This window comes from Melospiza georgiana, chromosome 1, assembly GCF_028018845.1.
Source record: "Melospiza georgiana isolate bMelGeo1 chromosome 1, bMelGeo1.pri, whole genome shotgun sequence".
NCBI lineage: Eukaryota > Metazoa > Chordata > Aves > Passeriformes > Passerellidae > Melospiza > Melospiza georgiana.
The window spans coordinates 8,691,807-8,712,740 of NC_080430.1; the positions used below are offsets into that span (position 1 = coordinate 8,691,807).

Consider the following 20,934-nt stretch of genomic DNA (forward strand, 5'->3'; position numbering starts at 1 on the left):
AGGGGAACCAGCACCGGCTCGGCCGCCACACACACAGCCGGGACAGCAACCACTGCCCGTACCCTGCGCCCCGTGCCCCGCCCCGGCCGCCATTCCGCCCTCACGCCGCCCCCGCGCACGCGCCCCGCCCGCCCTGTCCGCCGCGCACGCGCGCCGCCCTCCCGCCCCGCGCACGCGCGGGGGGCGCCGGCCTGACCAACCAGCGGCGCGCGCCGCCCGCCCGCCCCCGCCGCGGAGGGAGGGCCCGAGGTCCGCCGCCGTCCCGGCATGCAGCGCGGCGGCGACGGCGGTGGCGGCCGCCATGTCGTGCTAGTTTGTTGTTCTCCGGCGGCGGGAGCGGGGCCCGCCGGGCGCTGAATCCGAGCCCTTCCCGGCCCCTCGCCCGCGTCCTTCGCCGCGGCAACCGGCACCCGCCGCTCCGGCGGGCGGCACCGCGGCGCTGCCGCGACCCGCCGCCGCCCGGGCCGGCCGAAGAGCCATGGCTGCCGCGCTGGGAGGAGGCGCAGGTGGGTGCCGGGGCCGCGCCCGGGGGAGCGGGGCCGGCTCGGGGCGGCGCGGCCGGCGGGGTGAGGGCACCGCGGGCTCGGCGGGGCCCGCCCGGGGCGGAGGCGCTGCCGCTGCTGCCGCGGGCCCGGCTGGGGGCGGCGCGTCCCGCGTGGCCGGGGCTGGGGGCGCGGATCGGGGCTGCGGGAGCGGCCCTGGCACCGCGGGGTCCCGGCAGCGCCGCTCCGGTCCCGGGCCGGCCATGGCGGCCGCTCGGCGGGGCACGGCCCGCAGGGACAGCGGCCTCGGCGCGGGGCCCTCGGGGGACGTGGGTGGGTTTTAGTGAAAGACATTCACAGGATCTGTTAGGTTGGAAAACATCTCTGAGACCGCCCAGCCCAACCTATGGCCGAACACCGCTGTATCAACTACACCGCGGTACTGAGTGCCGCGTCCACCTCTAGGGATGGTTGGTGTTTTTTCGCATAGATTTTACAGGTACAGGTGTGTGGCTTGAGTAACACGTCTTTACGGTGTAGTTTAATTTATTTCATAGACTATGCAGAAGTAGAGGATCTCACTTGAGAAGTGTAAAATGAAGTCAGTGTTTGACTCCAAGACTCTCAGGTGTTTGTTCCGCTGTGCTTCTGCATGAACACAGATACTTCTACAAGCAGCGTTTTAATAGACAGCTCTGTGGTTCTGATCAAGCAAACTTTAAAATGAGAATATTTGGTTGGGTGATTAAAAGAAAGTACTTTAGAAGTCTCTCCAGAGTTTTCAGGAGTGATACAGTTGAGAGGATTTGTGCGTTTCTGTACTTGCTTTCATTAGGAGTGGCAGTTTATGATACAGACTGATCAGAGTGGTCAGTTGACCCACTTGTCCTTATCTGTACGAAAGTTTTTGGTGTTTTAGTGTCTGTAAGTTGTTGTCGAGGAGGAGAGGGGTGGTTGGTTCAGTGCTCACTTTGCTGAGGAGTCTGACTGTGCTCCATGGTTCGTTTGGTGGGTAACAAGGCACATAACCATAATTACGTTTTTACCCATAATTGCATTTTTATGGGAAGTCTTGCCATACATAAAGGTAAATATTACAAAGAAATTCCCAAATTTAGGAGCTGAATTTGGGAAGAAGGCTAGAAAGGACAGCACTACTGGTGAAACAGCAAATTGTTTAATACCTTGAACATTGTTATAATAGGATTAAATATACTGCAATATTGGAGTTACTTTTCAAAAGTCTTTGTGCTAATTTCTGTGGTTCTGGTCTGTGGTTCCACTTGTGATGTGGAAGTAAGGTTGCTGTTCACGTGTTAGGTGGAAGTTTTTGTGGTATTGTGAGGATGGAGTAATTTAAGGAAAGTTTCACTTGTGAAGCATTTTGTTTCTCTTGTTTAAAACTGCTTCAAGTTGAATGAACGTGCTTTCATGTTCTGCAGCAGGCAACCTTCAACAAAGTGGTAAAACTGCCATTTCAAGGCTGATTTTTGTCGTTGTGGCGTTCCATTTGTGTTCAAGGGTGAATTGGGATCCCTTTGTTTTAAGCGGACGTAAGCAGTTTGTTCATCATTCACACTGTGCTCATCAGTAAGTGGTGGCCACTTAAATATGATCCCTGCCCCATACAGAAGTGTTTGTTTGTTCTTGGTGCAACACTTGCTGAATGGAGGAACCCACAGGTCACACACTTCTGTGGTCCATGTGACTACTCAGGGACAATTCCTGGGTGAGGTTGTTGAATACACTTTTAAAGCCCAGTCAAGAAAGCCTGGGACTTACAGAAATTGAATATGCAGCTCTTTTTGGAAGGGGACTGCTTTCTAAAGTCAGTAGTGGTAGCATGTGAAAGAAGCTCTGAACTAAGTAGTTTTGGTAATTTAAAGTTCTGACTGTAGAAATTAATGTTTAGGATTTAGTTTTTAAATTTTGGGAGTGAGAAAAAGACTTTATGGGCATAACAGCACCCCACTGTTTTCTTAAAAAAAAAAGGCTAATGATTGCTAAAATAGTACAGAATAGGTATTAGGCATACAAATTAGTGTTAATTTGACATTGTAGCATGATAGCTGACAAAATTAGATAGTTTTGGCTTTGAGGATGCAGATTAAAGTTTAAGTTCTCTGTAAGGGTGTTACAGGACTGAGAATGAAATGTGGAATGTCTGTGTTGGCTGAACATTTCAGTGTATTTGATGGAAGGAAGGTGTTGGACAGCATGCATGGACTCATTGCTCACTGATAGTTTTTAAAGCTTTGGGGAAATAACTGATGTGATTCTTTAGAATAAACCATTCACAAGTACTTTTGTGACCAGATATGTTGGTGCAGCAAAGCTTTCTGAGGATGAAGGTTAAGGCTCTTTTGGTGTTTGGTTTCACAAACTAGAAAGTTTTGCAGTGATGGTCTGTGAGGTCTCTGGGAGTAATTCACAGTTGCATAACAGTTGGCAAATTCTTTAGCTGATCAGCCTGATGCAGCCTGCTTCAAGTTGTAGAATGGCTGCATGTTGAAACAGGAGAAGTTGAGGTGGGTGTGCTGGTGATGGGACCTTGAGGGCTCATAGTTGCTCATTGATAAGGGACTGGTTCCCAAACTTTGTTCCAATTTTACACACACAAACAGAACCAGAGGAAACACTGAATATTGAGTAACATAATCTTAGAAGGTGAGTACAGAGAGCCTGGAGGCTTTCTCTTCACAAGGGTCCGTGAAGAGCAGGCAAGGGACAGTGGCTACAAATTGCACCAGGAGAGGCTTCACTTGCTACAAGAAAGACTCTTAACAGGGAGGTGATCACTCACTGGAAGAATTTCCTCAGGGACATGATGGAACCTCTGTTACTGGAGGCTTTCAGGATATGTTTGACAGGATGCTAGATAAATTATCTCATCTAGGCTCCCTTTTCCATGGGAGACCAGGTGGTGTTGGAGAGTCCCTTCAAACCTGGACTATTACATGGTTTAATGATCATGTAAGGTAACAACCATTTTGTATAAATGTTGACATTGTTTCTTGATACTTACTGCAGTCAGTGTGCAGCTAGGTATTAGTCTCATTTAGGCAGAGGTTAAACAACAAACCATGTTCAAAACAAAGCAAGGAGAATCTTTTCATTTTCTGCCATAGTGCAGTAAGGGAAAATTATTGTAAATTTTATGTTCAGATTAATTTACTTCTGATGAACATCAGTGGTCAGGAAGACTTTGGGTGGAGATGTCTTGGGGTTGTGAGTCATGACATGGGATGGGGTGGAGGAGGAGTTGGAGAGGGTCCATTGCCAGATGTGTCCCTTCCTGCTGGAAGTCCTGCATGGAGAGGAGCAGAATGGCTGTTTCTTTACCTCCATGGCTGTCAGCAGCTTCATTTCGTGTGAACATGTCTGAGGTTGGCTCTTGCACTCCCAGCAGTGTCAGGGCTTTAAAGGCCTCTTGTGAAGCAGTTGATAAAAAGTGGAGCAAAGCTGTTGCTGCTGGCACAGCCTGGGTGATGTGTGGGGTGGATCTCTGCCCAGGGATGCAGAAGTTGTCCACGGTGACAGATTCAGTGGAACTTGTGCTTCAGGCTGTTCTGCAGTGGCCTCCAGGGACTGGAAGTAGATTCTGCATTGTGCCTGGGTGATGCACACATTAAAACTCCTCCATGTCTTGGAGATCTAAAGAGTTTATAGTTCATGAAATAATATGCTCAAGGTACCAAGAACCAGTGCACTTGTGTTGTATGTAGTATTGCACTAAAAACTGGTGCCAAAAATTTCAGTGTGCTTGAGGCAGGGAGATGTCCTCTAAACACAGCAATGTTTAATCTCTGCTTTTTTTGACAAGGTCTAACTCTTCTGAATGTCATCTCTTTTCAGATCATATGAAATAAACTTAGCCTTAGTATCAGTTTACAAAAGCCAGGCAAGACTATTTTGTATCAAATACTAAACCTCAGATTTTAGATCACATAGAATTTGTTGTCAGAATAAGTTAAGATGATGGCTTTCACAATCTTGACCAAAAAACCTCCAAGTAAGTGATGTGATTCATCCTGTGTTATCTTGTGCTGTGCTGCAGCCTCTGTTTTAACTATAACTTTGTTTGCTGTGAAATGTACTGGGGAGTTTCTGGAGAGTTGCAGTTTCTCATCAGTGTCCAAATCCATTTGGGAACCGAGCTCACGTGCATTTCATTGAAGCTCTCAGCTTTCCTTCACTGCTCAGCATTTGTAATACAAAGACTATGGCGCTTTTGGTTTTCCAAAGCAAATATATTTTCTAGTTCAATCAGACTTTGAAAGTATTTTTTTGTGACTTGGTGATTTTGGGTTTAGATGTGGTTTATTAATTAAAAAAAAAAAAAAAAAAAAAAGGAAGAGGCCCTGTTTCTTTCAAGCATTGATTACAAAATTTCAATTCCAGACAGCATATCATAATTAGTTCTGATCTTGCATACTGCTAATGACTTGCTTGGCATACAAACTCTAAAAAAAAAGTTGGTTATAAAAAGATACAAATACTTTCTCTCCTGTATAACTTACTTTTTGTTTTATGTCTTTGAAGAAGCTAAACTTTGTCTACAGAAATAATTTGAAAACAAAACATGAAATGCACTAATTGAGGAACGTGTTAGGCAGATGTTAGGTTGTTATACTTAGTCACCAAGTACTTAGGGCTTCTGTGAGTAATTGTTTACCAATACCAAGGCTGTCTGCTGTCTGTCCCTGAACAGATAAACTGAACTGTTTGTGTTTGAGTGTGGGGTATTTGTGCATAATGTGGGAGTAAGGCTGAACGTGATTTTTGTGATGGTGTAGAAGGGTTGATTATTTTGTAGTCAGTGGGACTGGATTCGTAATGGGCTTCATTGTCAGTTTCTCGGCTGTTTTATGGCCTGGAAAGGCCCGGGGTGGCCTTGGGCAGCCCGCGCTCCAAAGGACGAGAAGAGGCTTCTGATCTTTTCTCAGTCTCGGTGTTTATTAGTTGTTTATCTAAAAGATTTTCTCTCAGCCCGACAGAGTCTGCACAGCAGCCAGCCATGAGCACACTGAGAGCCCCTGGGGCAGTCACCTATCTTTATACTCAAAATTACGTATACAATATTTATCATTTTTCCCCAATACCTTTTACCCTTATTGACCAGTGCACTTTTAGTAATAACCAATCCCAAAGTGCCAACATCACCACAGAAGATGGAGGCCAAGAAGAAGAAGAAGAAGAAGAAGAGGACACGCCCCAATTCCTCCATCTTACTTCTTTAGACCCCCCCTGTACAGAAATCTTAAACCCTGTGTTTCACACTATAATTAACCCATCCCTTCACCATTTACCCAGTGAGATCCTCCCATCCTCATCCAGGTGTCGTCTCCCATGCAGGATCAAAGTCCAGCCACCAGACACTTCTGGCAACATTCCAGGACTCCCGAGCCCCCCAAGGGTGATCTCGGTCACTCTGCACATCAGTCCTGAGGTGCTGAGATCCCACACTTCATGAAGTGCTGGGTTTGTGGCACAGACTTGGATTCAGAAACTCCTGTTGACCTCATGTTTTTTTTCCTGCCCGATGCTGTCAGGATTTGTTACCAGAAGTTTTTGTTAAACTGATGTTAACAGTGCAGTTACATTTCCAGCCTGTGTTACAAGCGCACACATTGCTCATGAAATCTGTTATTTTGCATAGCAAGACTTACCAAAATTCACTTCACTGTTTAGCTGTTTTTACATGGTGTACTCAGGTGCAGAAAATAAAGCTTTTACAATTCCTATCTGTTTTGTAACCTTTAACAATGAGACATGCAGAAAAATATTTTGTAGAAATATGTTATTACATAAAGACAATCTGGTAAAATGTTTTTAAGCTGGAGTCTTGCTCTTGAAATGCTGCCAAGTTGTCATGTTTAGTGTTTTGAATGGGATGGAGCAAGATAGGCTTGTTATATTCAGTATTATTTGAAAAACAGAGAAATTGTGTTTTTCATGTTGTAAATGACCTTTTCTTCTCTAATTTTCTGTTATTTTCTTTTTCTTTTTTTATTTTATGGCTCCCTTACCTATCAAGGAATCATATTTGGTTTATTTTGCCCCAAAGCAGTGAGTTTTAGTCACTTCATTGAGAGACCTGTTGGATAAAGAGTATGTAGGACATTTTTATCCATTGAATTTTAGAATCATTGTAGCATCTCCATTTTGTTTCCATCAGAAGTCTTCAGTGCCTAAAACTACAACAATAATAAGCTTAATGTTCATGAAAGTGTAATGCTGAAGCAAACCAGAGCAGAGAATTTTGAATTGTTCAGGTTTGTGAGACAGCACCTGGTTAGTGTTCCAGAAAGCTTTCAGATGTAGGTCTGGGAGGACTGAAAATGCAGTTGTCAAATGTTTTCCTTACTCCAGAAGTCTTGGCCATGTCACTGCAGTGAAATACTCCATGGTAGCAACAGTTGCTATGTGTGGCTGCCTTTTTAGGCTCTTGGTACCATTTGAAGATGTTTAAGAGCTCTGCAGTGTTCTGCTGATTCACCTCCTACGCTTGTGAGACTTGACTGTGCAGCTCAAGACTTCCATTTTGCACAAATAATTAGTGAGGATTTATTGAAGGGGTGTCCACAGAGTTGGAAACTGCCATCAGCACAGCCACAGAAGAAATGAGGCTTGTATTTTGTGCATTTCTGATGTGGATGATCTGTTCTCATTGAACAGGAAAAAAGATACCAGTTTTGACCATATATTATAAAACCATAAGCTGTATGGAACAATTTGCAGCCCTGCTGGTGCAGCACCAGGGTAAAGATCAATAAAAGAGGAACCTTTTAGTATGGGGCCTGTTGGATTTGCTGGAGATGCCCCAGTGAAGGCAGGAATGAAGCATTTGACTCCCTGTTCTCAGAAGGCTAATTTATGACTTTATAATACCATATTATATTAAAGAATATTATACTAAACTATACTAAAGAATACAGAAGGGATACTTACTAAATACTAAAAAAGATAATAATGAAAGCTTGTGACTCTTTCCAGAGTTCTGACACAGCTTGGCCCTGATTGGCCAGAGAGTCAAAGTAAATCACAGCAGAATCCAATGAAACAATCTCCTGTGGGGAAACAATTCCACATGTGAGCACAACACAGGAGAAGCAAATGAGATAAGAATTGTTTTCTTTTTCTCTGAGGCTCCTCAGCTTGCCAGGAAAAAAAATCCTGAGCAAAGGGATTTTCCAGAGAATGTGAATGCCACAGGGCCCACGTGTGTTTGTGTTTATTGTGCTTCACAGCTGGCCAGAGCCTTGCACAACAGGCTGGTCTGACAAATCAGATCCTTCTCTGCAGCATCCTGAAACTTTCCTGCCACTTGAGGAAGAGCCAAGTGGAGGATTGCTTTGGTTTTCCCTCTATAACTGGCCTGTTCTGCTTCCTGATTCAGTTACTGCTTTTGATGGTGTTTGATAGTTCTCTCTTGGTTTGCTGTGGGGTTTTTTTACTTGCTGATTTTGCCTGGAAATCAGAGGGGGCTTAATGTGTTTAGAGCTCACCTATCAGCATTTTCCAGTTGGTACCCAGCTGATGCACAAACATCATCTTGGTGAGCTTTGCTGTTGCAGGAGCTGTGGCCAGTGCCTGCTGTGCCTTAGCAACAGTTGCTGTGTACGAGTGCTGGAAGAGATACAGAACTTCTTCCCTGCCATAGACATTTGAATGCTTTAAACCCTTATTTTCATGGATTTCCACCATCTATTTTTTCCCTACTATCTTCCACACAGTAATACTGAGAATTATTTAAAAAAAAACAAAAAACAAAAATCTTTGGCTCTTGCTGTCAGTGGTTGTGAACTCTGCTGATGCTGAGTGGGTTTATTTCTGCACAAGTTAATGTTTTACAGGCATTTAACCACCCGTGACGCAAACATTGACTTACAAGTTTCTCAAGAAGGAGCTATAAATGTTACATTGATTGTTATTTACTGGTATTTTACAATGTTATTGCCTAGACAGGTCAAAGAAAAATAAATGTCTGTGTGATTTCAGAAATGGAGAGAAAATGATGCCTCAGGAGGTGTGTTAGGTACCACAGCACATTGCAAGGCTTGAGTCCATTTCAGAGCTGCTGTCTCAAATAAAGCTGGCACAGAATGCTGTTTGTAGGTGTGTAAATGTTGTCACCTCTTTTATAAGGAAAGTTACAACCTGTTCTGGGCTCTGACAGTCCTTAATGTCACAATGGCATAATTTGTAACACTCAGTGTCAGCTGTCACAGAACAAATAAGCATAAAAAAAAAAAGCTGTCTCCTTCTGTCCCAAAGATCTTTATATCATGTGTGTTGAGATGAGAACAGGGAGCTGAAGGGGATGTGTGGAGCAGTTCTTGCAAGGTGTGGTCACTACAGGCAAATGGACCAGTCATTTTTGAGGATTTTGTGTGCATCCTGCTAGAGGGCACTTGGGAAAAGAGCTTTGCTGGATGTGATTCAGCTTTTGAATTTTGGTAGAAGTTGCTCATAATTAAGAAATAAGTTATGAGGAATTTGGAGGGGTTGGAAGAGCTGGAGCATAGAGGTTCATGATGTTGGCTGAGTGGTGAGAGTTCAGGTCCACACTTGCCAGGTTCAGAAACTTGCCAGAACTTGGACTGTCCTTTGCTGTAATTTCTTCACTAGCAGCAGTAATAGGTTGAAATATTTTTATGGCTGTGAAACTTTGATATCTGGGTGGAAAAGTCAACCATGAGTTGTATCAAAAAGTGTTTCACTGTGCTGTGGAGAGAAGAAGGGTTTGGTGTGTAGTTTTGTCTTGTCTAGATTTAGACCTGGCTGATGTGAAGGTCCATCTCTGGAAGGATTGTGTGCTGAGAGCTCAGATCTTCAAGTGCTCCTGGTTTATAATGCAGCTCTAGTGCTAAAGGGGTGTCTGGCATGGAAAAATGTATCTTGCAAGCAGGAATAGCTTAAAAAGAACTTGCAGTCTTCCTGATGGTGGTCATTTTCTTGAGCTTAGGCAATATTTGGACACTTGTTATTTGGGTGGCTGCCAAACCTGTTGCTTTACCTTAAAAAAATAACCTGTGGTGGTGGTTACATCAAGTGAGTGGATTACTGTAATCCAGCTGTAAGAATAGTGTCAGTGTGGGATATTCGTGCCCTTAAATGTCAGTGCACTAAGGCACTGCAGCATGGTTTTGAGTGACCATAAAGAGAGCAATGTGACCTTTTTTGTTCCCCACAGAGACCACAGAATTAGTGAATTTAGTGTTCAAGAGGAAGATGGGAAATACTTGTGTATTTGTTTGGTTTTCCTCTGTGAGTGAAATAGGAATTAGAATAGGAGGTTGCAATATGGAGATGTTTGAGCAGAGAAATGTAAAACAACTGTTTTCAATGGCTTTAGGTTATGCAAGTCAGTTAAAATATAAAAGATAAATTAAAATGCAGACATATCTGTTGATAGTAAGGGAGAGAACCTGATCAAGGAGAATTATTTCTAGCTACTGTTTCAAAATAAAAGATTTGCTACACTTGCTTCATGTTGCATCATAATTCTTACTGAGCACTCTTTCTTTCGTAGCTATTTATGATTGAAATTTCTGCTTTGAATTTTCTTAATATAGTGATGTTGCAAGATCTGGATTTTCTCTTTTTAATGTTTTTACCTTCTTGTAAACTTCCATCAGTCACTAACACTGATATTTTGATAAGGTGAAGTGAGGAGTGAATAGGTTTGTCATTGCATATGGGAAATACTCACTTAAGGATACTGAGCTGAGTTTAAAGAGCTGAAGGCAGATTTGGTTTTGGAGATTTATTAAAGAAACCAACCAAACAAAAAAACCCAGTTGAATAAAACAGTTGTTCCTTGGCAATGTACTTGGTCAAAGAGTTGAATACAAATAGACTCAGGAGGGTAAGTGGATTTATGGCATTTTATCAATCCCAATTCAGTGTCACACTGCAAGGACTGGATTGCTTTACCTGCTGTATTTTGCAGGCCATTCAGCTGCAGCAGGTTTCCCTCTATGTTGAGCATAACTTTTGTCCAGTTGTTGGATTCTTACCCAAGTTGTTAAAACGTGTGAAAGAGAGTGAACCCAGCTGTGCAGTCTCTGTTGGGCTGCAGTCAGAGAAGGGGAGAGTGGAGATTGAGGGTATCTGCTTTCCATTTCCTGGTGACAAGACATGATGTCTGAACAGAGCAAATGACCTTTGCATATTCTTGCTGAGAAATGGAAGTTGTACATATTTCAGTAGCAAAACTGTCATTTGCAAACTAAGCTGTGCAAGAGGGCAAAATTAGGGTATTTATTGAGAGAAATGTGGAGCAGCAGTTGTTTCTTGGAAGGCAAGTGCATGTTTAGGTACAGAGTGTAACCTGCTTCAGTGACTTCTGGTGGTTTTGCTGCCCCAGTTGAGATGAGTGATGGTTTTTCCACCTGACTTCTCTCTTGTGCTGCTGCTGACCTGCCCTGTGCTGTCCTGAGGTTTGCTCTTGTTTTCAGAGTGCCTTTGCTGGCTCAGTGTTAGTGGTTGAGCTCGTGGCCTCCAAGGCAAGCAGAGATTTGGCAGATGATGTTATCTTCACCTCCACTGCATCTCAGTTCCATGCATTTCTGGGGAGCTGCTGTTTCTGGAATGTCCTTCACTGGCAGATTTTGCCAGTGATTTAGCTCATGCTCTGTTTCCTTCAGGTGATCCTGGTTGCAACAGTGAGAAGAGGCACAGCTGTGTAGTACATTCTGGGTTATTTTTTATTGTTGAAGCATGGAGATGTTGGTTGATAGTGGCTGACAATGAGCCAGAAGCGTGCCCAGGTGGCCAAGAAGGCCATCTTGGTTTGTGTGGCCAGCAAGGCAAAGGCTGTGATCATCCCTTTTTCCTCAATACTGCTGAGGCCGCACCTCAAATCCTGTGTTCAGTTTTGGGCCTCTCACTTCAGGACAGACACTGAGGTGCTGGAGTGTGTGCAGAGAAGGGCAGGGAGGTTGGTGCAGGGTCTGGAGCACAAATCTGACAGGGAGCAGCTGAGGGAGTCAGCCTGGAGAAAAGGAGGCTCGAGGGGACCTTATCTCTCTGAGAGGACCATCTGAGAGGAGGCTGTAGCCAGGTGGGTCTGTCTCTTACCCCAGGTAACAAGAGACAGAATGAGAGGAAAAGGCCTCAAGTTGTGCCAAAGAAGGTTTAGATTGCATGTTTGGAAGGATTGTAAAGCTTTGGAACAGGCTTCCCAGGGAAGGGAAATGATCATCCCTGGAAGGGTTCAAAAACATGTGGATATGGCACTTGAGGACATGGTTTAATGGTGAATTTGGTGGTTGAACTTGGCAATCTTACAGGTCTTTTCCAACCTTAATGATTCTGTAATTCTATGCTGGTATGTGTCTGTTTTCTTCATGCTAATTGAAAAGTAGAAAAAGGTGTTGTTGCATCTTCTAAGCAACATGCACACCCCACACTCACCCAGAAAATGCCATCTGTGTGGTTGCTTTGGCAACCTCTTCATTTTGAATCAAAAATTTAAAGAAACTGAAAGAGTTAAGAGTTTTGCTAGATTTAGTTAGGAGGATAAAAACAATTCATAATGATTAAGAGTATACCAAGAAGAGTAGAATTAATGGGGAATAGTTAATTATTAGCAGATAGAGTAGTTAAGGCTAAGATATAAATCACTTACTTGTCTTACTGTGTTTGAAGAAGCAGGATAAATATTTGCAGCTATTGTGAAAATGAAGAAACTGTGACCTGCAGCTGGGCCCTGAAACTTGAGCTACAGCCAGGGGGTCCAAAGCCTGCCAGCAGGGCAGGAGTAAAAGGTCACTGTGATCTCAGAAGACCACAGACCCATTTGGAAGCCCACTGACTCAATTCAACCAAGAGACTGTGCAGGTGTAAAAAGAACTTTGGACTCATATAAGAAGCAGGAGTAGTGGGGTTAGGTAATGCATTTGTATATGTGTATTGGGGAATTATAGGAATTTGTAAGACTTTTGTGAATAAATGGAGAGCCAGAGCCAGAATTTTGCACATCTTTGGGAAGTTACTCCTAAAGTGTGCCCAGTGCTGTCAGTGAACACAGCACTTTCTGACTTTAACTGGTTGGAGAGCTCTATTCTGTGCTTCAGTTTCAGGAAGGATTATTTAATGTAGTCACATTTTTTTACAGATGATGACTTTGATCAGTTTGATAAGCCTGGTGCTGAAAGGTCTTGGAGAAGAAGAGCTGGAGATGACGACTGGGACAGGTAGGTGGAATATTGCCATGTTCAGTTCTGTAAGCTGAATTGCATTGTTCTGTTTCCCATTCTGGCATTTTGTACTCTAACATTCAGAGCAGTGCACATTTAGATTCTAATGAAGATGTTGTTTTGCATGTGTCAGCCAATGCTAGATTGTGCCAAACATGTACTTGCCTTGAGGAATATAGAGCATTGTGAAGAGATGCCTTTTAAAATTGGATAAATACAAAGTATTTGTGGTGTGTAATTTTGCAATTAATGTTTTGGTTTTGCTTTTAAATATTTAATAGAGCTAGGTGGTTTAAATAGAATTTGCTAGTACTTGAATTTGCCCAACTTAATTTTTAAAATATTTTTTACTTCAATGTTTAAATTACTTTCATGTTTAAATTTTTTTACTTTGATCTTTAAATCCCTATCCTCTTAAGTTTTAAATTGGGGGAGAGGAGGAGAGCTTAGGCATGGGCATCTTCAACAATATGACTGTTCTAAAGATAGAGAAATGTGTGTGCTCTGGGTTATTTTGGGGGAGAATGTGTGTTCTTTTATGAGGCAGGAATCAAGCTGCTGGCTGCACAGATCTGCTCTTTCTAGGAGAAAACATTTCACTTATTTCTGTTATTTTTCTATGATTCCTTTTTAGTAATAGACTTGTTCAGACTTTGCCAGTGGTTTTCACTCTAAAAGGGAGAAAATATTCCAAGTAGATTTCTGTGTTCTCTAATAATCACTCAAGTGATTGTAGTAAACAAATTTTACTGTAAGTAGTTTTCCTCTGAGCTGAGCCTTTGGAGTAAATCAACTGCTCTACATTTATTGTCATTCCAGAGGCATTCGTTTCCTTTTCCTTGGTGTTCTGCTAGGTTGAGTGGGAGTATGTGAGTGAGGAATGTGGGCAGTAGCTCTGGTATATCCAGGGTGTTGTGTTTGCTGATGAGCAGTGCCTGCTCTCTGCCAGCCCAGGGCAGCTGTTTGAGGGTTGGATGCTGAGGTGCCCCAAGGAGCTGCTCTGCTTTGGGAGTGGAATTAAATAACTTGCTCAGCCTGGGTCTCTCCTGGGCTGCCTCCTGTACCCAGGATTGGCTGTTCAGAAACCTTAAAATTGCAGGCAGAATGTTTTGTATTAGAATATTTTCTGAACTTTTGGCCTTTGGTGCATAAATGGGTGGGCTCTTGGCTGCTGACTGGTCACGTTCAGGTTTGGCTGCCCAACTCATCACTTGATAAGATCTGAAAGAGTCAAGCAGCAGCTGTTACATCAGAAGCTGGAAGCTTTTACCCAGTGGCAAACTGCTTGTGCAAAGCTGCTTTTAATAGGGCTTGACAGTTTTAGAGTATTTTCACTGAGCTGAGACTTTGAAGTATACAAGGATTTAGTTTTAGAAAAATGGCTTAATTTATGTGTTTATTATTAGCTGTATTCAATTAAAGAGAGATAGATGATCAGAAATTCAGTAGGGAAATTGTGAGGGAAGTGGTTTCAGGTGCAGAGCAGAAGATTCTGGAGTTTTATTTTGTTGATCATTTCAGAAGTTTTATTTTACAGCTGTATCTAGTAAAATACTATTTGTATGTGTGGAATATTTTTTGGTTAATACTATTTTCTTCGAATTTCAAAGTTCTCTTTGTAAGTGTTGAGTTCTGTAGTTGTCTTGGCAATTAGGAATGCTGTACATGGACATGTACAGCCTAATGTAAATGTTTGGGGATTTTACCTTCTGGCCTAATTCAGTGTAGGACATGGTTTCTCAAAGATGGAAAAAAGGCTGGATGAACACAGTAATCTTGGTTTTAATCTTTCATGTGTTGTTTTCCATTGAAGCATCATTTGGGAGGGGGAGATGGAGGAGTTGTGTTAGTCACACATCTTCATCAAACATCAGCTCCTGCTGCTGTGTTGTTACTTGGCTGAATCCCATCCCCCAGTCACTTAAATAATCAAAATAATATAGATTTATTAGTAGTATATTTATTTTATTTGTAATTAAATGTTGATTTTTCAGATCTCTGTCATTTCTCAAACCCTGGAGGGTGTTAACTGAGAGTTGGAAGGCCCCACTTATTTGGGAGTACAAATGTAACATTGTTCTTGGAGAATTTTCCCCATTTTGTCCAAGTTCTTTTCCTGAAACATTTGTGTCCTTGCTACTACTCATGTGTAATGAGGCATGCTATGAAATTGGAGACTTGAAAGGGCCAGTCTGATGTCTTTATCACATTAATTTGTACATTTATCTCATTAAGTAGTCCAAAGCTTGGGTTTGGGAAAAACCTGCATTTCTGGTGCTCTCCTTCAAGGTGACAGGGCAGATTTAGTAGCTGGTATTTGCTGAAATTCACTTGTTCAGACCCTTCTTTCAGATTACTGATTTCTCTGTGCTGGCTGAAAATTTTCCACTTTTAGTCTGCTTTTTTTTTTTTTTTTTTTTTTTTTTTTTTTTTGTTTTGTTATTTTTTCTTATTTGAGTAGGCTAAATTTATTCAGTAAGGAAAATGTTGGGTATTGAGAGTTGAAGAAGGGAAGGAAAATCTGTCTCCTTCTTGTGAGAGCAGCAAACCCAAAATTATCTTAAGCCAGTATTTCCTGGTATTGTGGTTTTGGAAAGACATTTGTCTTGATGATGGCAAGCGTGAGATGCTTTTGGAACTAGAATAGGTGTGTACTTTTATTCCAGTTTATTTTATGTGGATTTGTGTGATATGAAATTGCAGCCATTCATTTTTGTCTATTTCTCTCAGCTAGCCTAAGATCTGTCAGTGTCAGAGGGTTTTCTCTTTGATTTCTTGGTGGTTCTTTTGTTTGTTTGCTTTGTTCTTTAATGGTCAGATTTAGTCCTTGTGGTTCTTTTTTCTATAGAAAAGCTTCAGATTTGGCTGCTTATAAAGGAGCTTGAGATAGTTCCACTTTCCTGTGCAGGTTTTTCACTGTTACTTTGTTTACTAAAAAAGTTACTCATGGTCATTTTTCTAATTCATCAATGAAAATACTGAATGATATTGAATATTTTAATAGGTTTTGAAGGGCACCCTGTGAACTACTTTTTGCTTCTGATACAAACTTCATTTATATCCTGACAGCTTTTTTGACTGTCAGGCAATAGGTTAGAGTTTCTGAAAATCTAGAATATGTTTGCAGTTAATTCTAGAGATCAAATGTTAATTTTTTTCTAAACAATCACATCAAGAGTGCTTTTTAGTAATATGGTAAGTAGGCCTAGGTATGTTTAGATAATTAAATTAATCTTTCAGTTTCTTTTGCATTCCTTTCCTTAATCTGAATTTCTTGCTACCCAAACTTGGTTTTTATCTTTGAATGCTGCTGCAACATATGCTCTTGCCATCTCTTGGAATTTCTCTAGTGCAGTTTTATTAAAAGCTGTCAATGGTTGGCCATAGTGCTGGGAAATATTTTCAAACATTTTGGTGCATTTGTCAGATTACTGACAGTTGAAAAGATTAGTGATTTTTTTTTTAGAGACAAAGTTGAAGTAGGAAATTCTTCTGCAACCATTTCTGTTCCACAGAGTCTCCTGTCTCCGAAAGAAAAGGCTGAAGTTTTAGTCAGTTTGCTCTTTGGAATGTGTGATATGTCTTATCCCCTAATTTTTGTTTAATATTACATTGAGCACGAAACAATTGCTATTTGTTAATGTTCAGTCATTCCTGGACCTGTTTGTGATCAGTAACAGTGGATAAATGCTCTATACTGATGTTAGTGTCTTATTTAGGGCTTATTTGGTGTATCATTTGTTCTTTCCTAGCCCAGAGGATTTTTACAACCCTCACTACCCCTTCCCTCCTATGTTACCTGTACAGTAATTGGCTCTGAAAGAGATTGATCCATATGAAAACCAACTGATCTATGTTTTGGGATTGTGTCCCCATTTTCAAGCATTTGCCATGTAGTTCTAAGCAACTCCTACACAAATTCCTTTGCAGTTCATATAGGCTGTTCTCACTTGGGATGATTTGGTTTTTATGTACTACCTAAGGGGTGGTGGGTTTTGTTTCTCTTTGTTTTTTTTTAAGATGTGCAGGTAGAAATAGTCTCCTCTGAAAGTACAGCTCATATTTCAAATCACTGGCATCTCACTGTAGTATTGATATACATGTTCTAATACATGTTTTTTTGTCAGTAACAGGTGTTTATTATTGAAGGGGATTGGTCATCCCTGTCACTAAATAATTCTGTCACTGAAGGAGGAATGAAATGAAGCTGTTTTTGTGGAGTTTAGCTCCCCTTGGATGTAGTTCCTTGCACCCAATTGTGTTTATGGGGCAGTTGCACTGTGATGGCAGAAGTGTTGTAAGCCAATATTTCTGTGCTTCCTGAATTCTTGGGCACAAATACAGAACTGATGAAACATGCATTTGATTTTGTCACCCTACAAGTGTATGTTTGCCCTTACCCTCAACCTGAGGAGGAGGAAATGAAGTATTTATGCCAGATCAAGGCCTAAGGCTGGCTTTCAGGACAGGTCCATGCTCCCAAGCCAGGCAGCTTCCAGGCTCTCAGCTCGGACCACATGGGGACCTGTGGACTGAGCCTTGCCCACAGGACATTCCTGTCCCATGGCCTCCCCGGGGAGCTGGAAATCAGCAATTTGGAGTTTGGACAGTGTGTCCAAATGGCCTTGGAGTGAAGGATCTGGAATGGCTGTGGTTTGGCTGGCTGTCCCTGTTCCTGTGTTGGGTTTAGTTGAGGGGATATGGAAAGGAGAGCATACAGAAATGAAATGCCTGTGCAATACAGATTTATTTAATTGGTATGATTTGTTGTTTCACTGAAAAGTAAAAACCTTTTATTCCCTGAATGCTTTGCTAAAATACGCTTTGTGCTGGCCTGGCAACAATTCTCCTTGAGGCAAATTTTTAAGGCATATGCCCTGTAAGGTTTTTGGTTTTGCTTTGTAAATTTCAGCTTCTTAAATTTGTTACTGTTTTACAGTGAACTTGATGATGACTTGCTTGGAGAGGATTTGCTGACTGGAAAAAAGGTAAGAGTTATGTATTAAAATTGCAGATATTAAAATGTGAATGTTGTTCAGCTTAGACAGTTCAGGTGTTTGGTTTGACCTTGTGTATTTTACAGTCACCTCCCCAGAGCACAGCCACAGGTGCCTGAGGTCTGCCTTACTGCCACAGCATTCTGCACCCAAGGCTTTGTTTCCTTCTGTGGAATACCTCCAAGTGTGACTTTTTAAAATAAAAGTTAGGGGAAAATTTCTTTTCAACCCAGTTAGGTCTCCTGAATGCTAATTAGCGTGATGGAAAATTTAATCCAAGTGCCAGTTTCCTGGCTATTAAAAATCACTTGTCAAAATACCAGTAGTATTTACCAGAGAGTAAATAAAAAAGCAGTCATTGCTGTCTGTGAAGGTTCACACTCAGTGTGCTTGATCTGCCAGCTCATTGCCTGATGAGTAAACAGAGGATTTCCCCTTTTAAAGTGAGGGGAAAAATATGGCAGCAGTTAAAACTGGGGAGCATAAACAAGTTTTCCCCATGTCTTCTATAGACTCTTCCTGCTGGTACCTATTTCCAGGATTGAACTCTGGGAAAAGAGCTAAATGTATCTTTGGATTTGCCAGACATCCATAGGAGAAGATGGGACTTAAGTTTAAAAAATCAAATTGACCTCTTTCTATATTTTGTCTTGTAAATGAGCTAATTTTGAAAGTAGTTTTTGAAGTTTTAATTGGAAATCAATAGGTTGTTAAGAAACCTAGCTCTATTAAGAGTTGAGTTTTATTTGTTGTAGTTTTTTGTAACCATCTTCTAAGTGTTGGAAGTTAGCTTCTTGAAATTATTACAGCTTCTGTAACCATTTCTTATTAAAGATAGAAAGTTCCTTATTCTCATGTGCTGGTTTAAAGAGAATAAAATTGTAGTAGGATAATGATTGCAGATGTTTGTTACACAGTTACCAGAACCAGCAGCAATTAACATTGAATGGAGGTGATAAAGCTACTTATATTTAAAAATTATGTATGTGAATACTAACCAGTACTTGATTCTCCAGTGTGTTATGGTTTTTTTGGTGCTTTTTCTATTCATCTTTTTAATTTGCCATGTTACAGGGCAATACCTGTGAGTATGGACCCATATAATGGGGTTATAATTTCTTGGATTTCTTAGAAAGTTTTCCCTGAGTTATTTAGGCTAAACTTTCTTCTATTTAATCTCATCCCAGTACTTTTAGATAAATCTATCTTTGTGTAACCTTTCTGGCCCTATTACTTTAGAGGCTGGAAATGTTGCTCAGCAGAACTGCAGTTATCTCTCCCTAGGGGGTAATTATATTAAAAAAAAAAAAAAACAACTGAAAGTTGTTTAATTTGAGAGACAAATTAGGAGGTTTTTTCTTCTCTTACAAAGTAATAATGATTTTTCAGTTTTCTTTATCATATCCTTTGCTCCAGTCTCCTGTCTCTTCTCCCTAGAAATTGCAATTCATGTGTTTTCTTGACTTGTCTAATGCATCAAGGTCACAAGGCTGTGTACAAGAGCTTACCTTTCTTCCTTCCTGGTCTGTCCTCAGTGAGTTGTCATCTTTGGCCATATTTGAGAATACATCAGTAAAAAAATAGTGTTGATAGACAGGCAAATTTGAGTTCTGTAAATTTCCTTAGGATTGTCAAAAATGTATTTTAAGATTTGTGATCTTGTGTTGTGTGTTTTTTCTCATTGAATTATGTAATTTCTTTGAAGATATGCTCTCAGTTTGGGATGTATTCTTCATGAAAAATATTTAGCCTTCAGTACTTAACTAAGTTTGTATCTTTTTTGTTCATGATTGACTTTTTTGAAACCTAGAATCAGTCAGACTTGTCAGATGAGGAGCTGAATGATGATCTTCTGCAGAGTGACAATGAAGAGGAACAAGAATTTCGGTATTTCTTTTTAAATCTTGTCTTGGATAACTCAAAGCTATGAATGACTCCTGTTACTGATAACTAATAACTACTCAACTAAAGTTATTGCTATATACTTAAAATAGTTTTGCTTTTTACATAGCCAGCTACTTAGTGATGTATATATAATGTACACAGTAGCATTGTGAACATTTCAGTAAAATAATTTTTTTGTTATTTTGATCAAATAAATTTTTTCAAATCTCTAAAAAGCTTATAAGAAGAAATAGTGTCATCTGCTGTGCATATAGAATTAATTATAAGCACTTACAGAGCTTTCGTTACTGCCTCAGTGTTGCTTGCTGATTTTTTGCCTTTTGTATATCATATCACTTTCATGTATCCTCAGTACACTTAGCATGCATACTTGTAATTCCTTAAGTCTGATAATTTATCATAGTCCTAGTGTTCTGTTAGGCCAGGTGACCAAACATCCCAAAGGCCTCGTAGTAGGAGGCTGGAAAACCCTGCACTATCTTGGGAAGCCAAAGTCCTCTCTAGAATCCATCCTGTAAATTGGAGATTTGGCCCAGCCAGGGGAAAATTCCTTGGGGTGGGAGGATATCACACTATTCATTCAAAACTCTCATTGGGGCATCTTTGTTAGATATGCTGATTTGTAAGGTCTGTAAATTGTATATGGGATCTGTCATGTGTTGTGTGCATTTTGTATGTTCCACCTTGGTGAAGTGGTGCACCATAAGGATCCTTATTGAATACCAAGGTAAAAACCCTTTATCCCTTCATTGTGTCTGGCTCTTAATTTTTAGGACCAAGGGAAAGGCATCATTCCTATATAGTCCTTTTCTGCCATATTTCTTTTAAAAATCTGTCTTACCTCCTAAGACTCTGAGGAGGGGAATTTGTGACTTAAACATTTCTCTACAATTACACAGCAGAAAATTTTGAACAGACTTAATAGGATTAAGATATTTCCATGGGAGTTTACTGAGAATCCTGCCCTGTGAATACCCTGTGGCAATACAGTTTTTCAGCTGAATTTTGGGCATTACAAGTCAAAATGAATGTCTTGTTGTTTTTGTTTTTCAAGCTGGAGTGAAGTAGGAGAGAAAATGCTTGTAATGCCAAAGTGATGCAGTGCTATTGCTGCTTTCACTGGCCTGTTTTTCCTGCTTCCCTTATTGCATGCTGTGCAAGGCATGTCGTGTGAAGGGCTGTGAATGTATCTATATGTGTAACATACATAGGGGAATCTCCATCTCTGAGATCTCTGTATTAGCTGTAATTAGGATAAGGATTCCTGTCCTTATGTTGGACTGGTGAGGGTGTGATAAAATGCTCCACCATCAATCTCTTCATTGGCTGCCATTTTTCTCCATG

At 41.2% G+C, this 20,934-nt stretch overlaps 1 protein-coding gene across 4 annotated transcripts in view; it reads left to right on the top strand.

The window, feature by feature from the left end:
• The first annotated feature begins 438 nt into the window (after positions 1-438).
• RBM33 (RNA binding motif protein 33) overlaps positions 439-20,934 on the top strand; it is a 101,828-nt gene continuing 81,332 nt past the window's right edge. For all 4 annotated transcript variants that reach the window (XM_058024963.1, XM_058024973.1, XM_058024981.1 and 1 more), the window contains exons 1-4: positions 439-506; positions 12,607-12,685; positions 17,628-17,676; positions 19,496-19,572. In XM_058024963.1, coding sequence (XP_057880946.1) covers positions 479-506; positions 12,607-12,685; positions 17,628-17,676; positions 19,496-19,572 — 233 coding nt within the window. In that variant the 5' untranslated portion in view covers positions 439-478. The remainder of the gene's footprint in view (positions 507-12,606; positions 12,686-17,627; positions 17,677-19,495; positions 19,573-20,934) is intronic.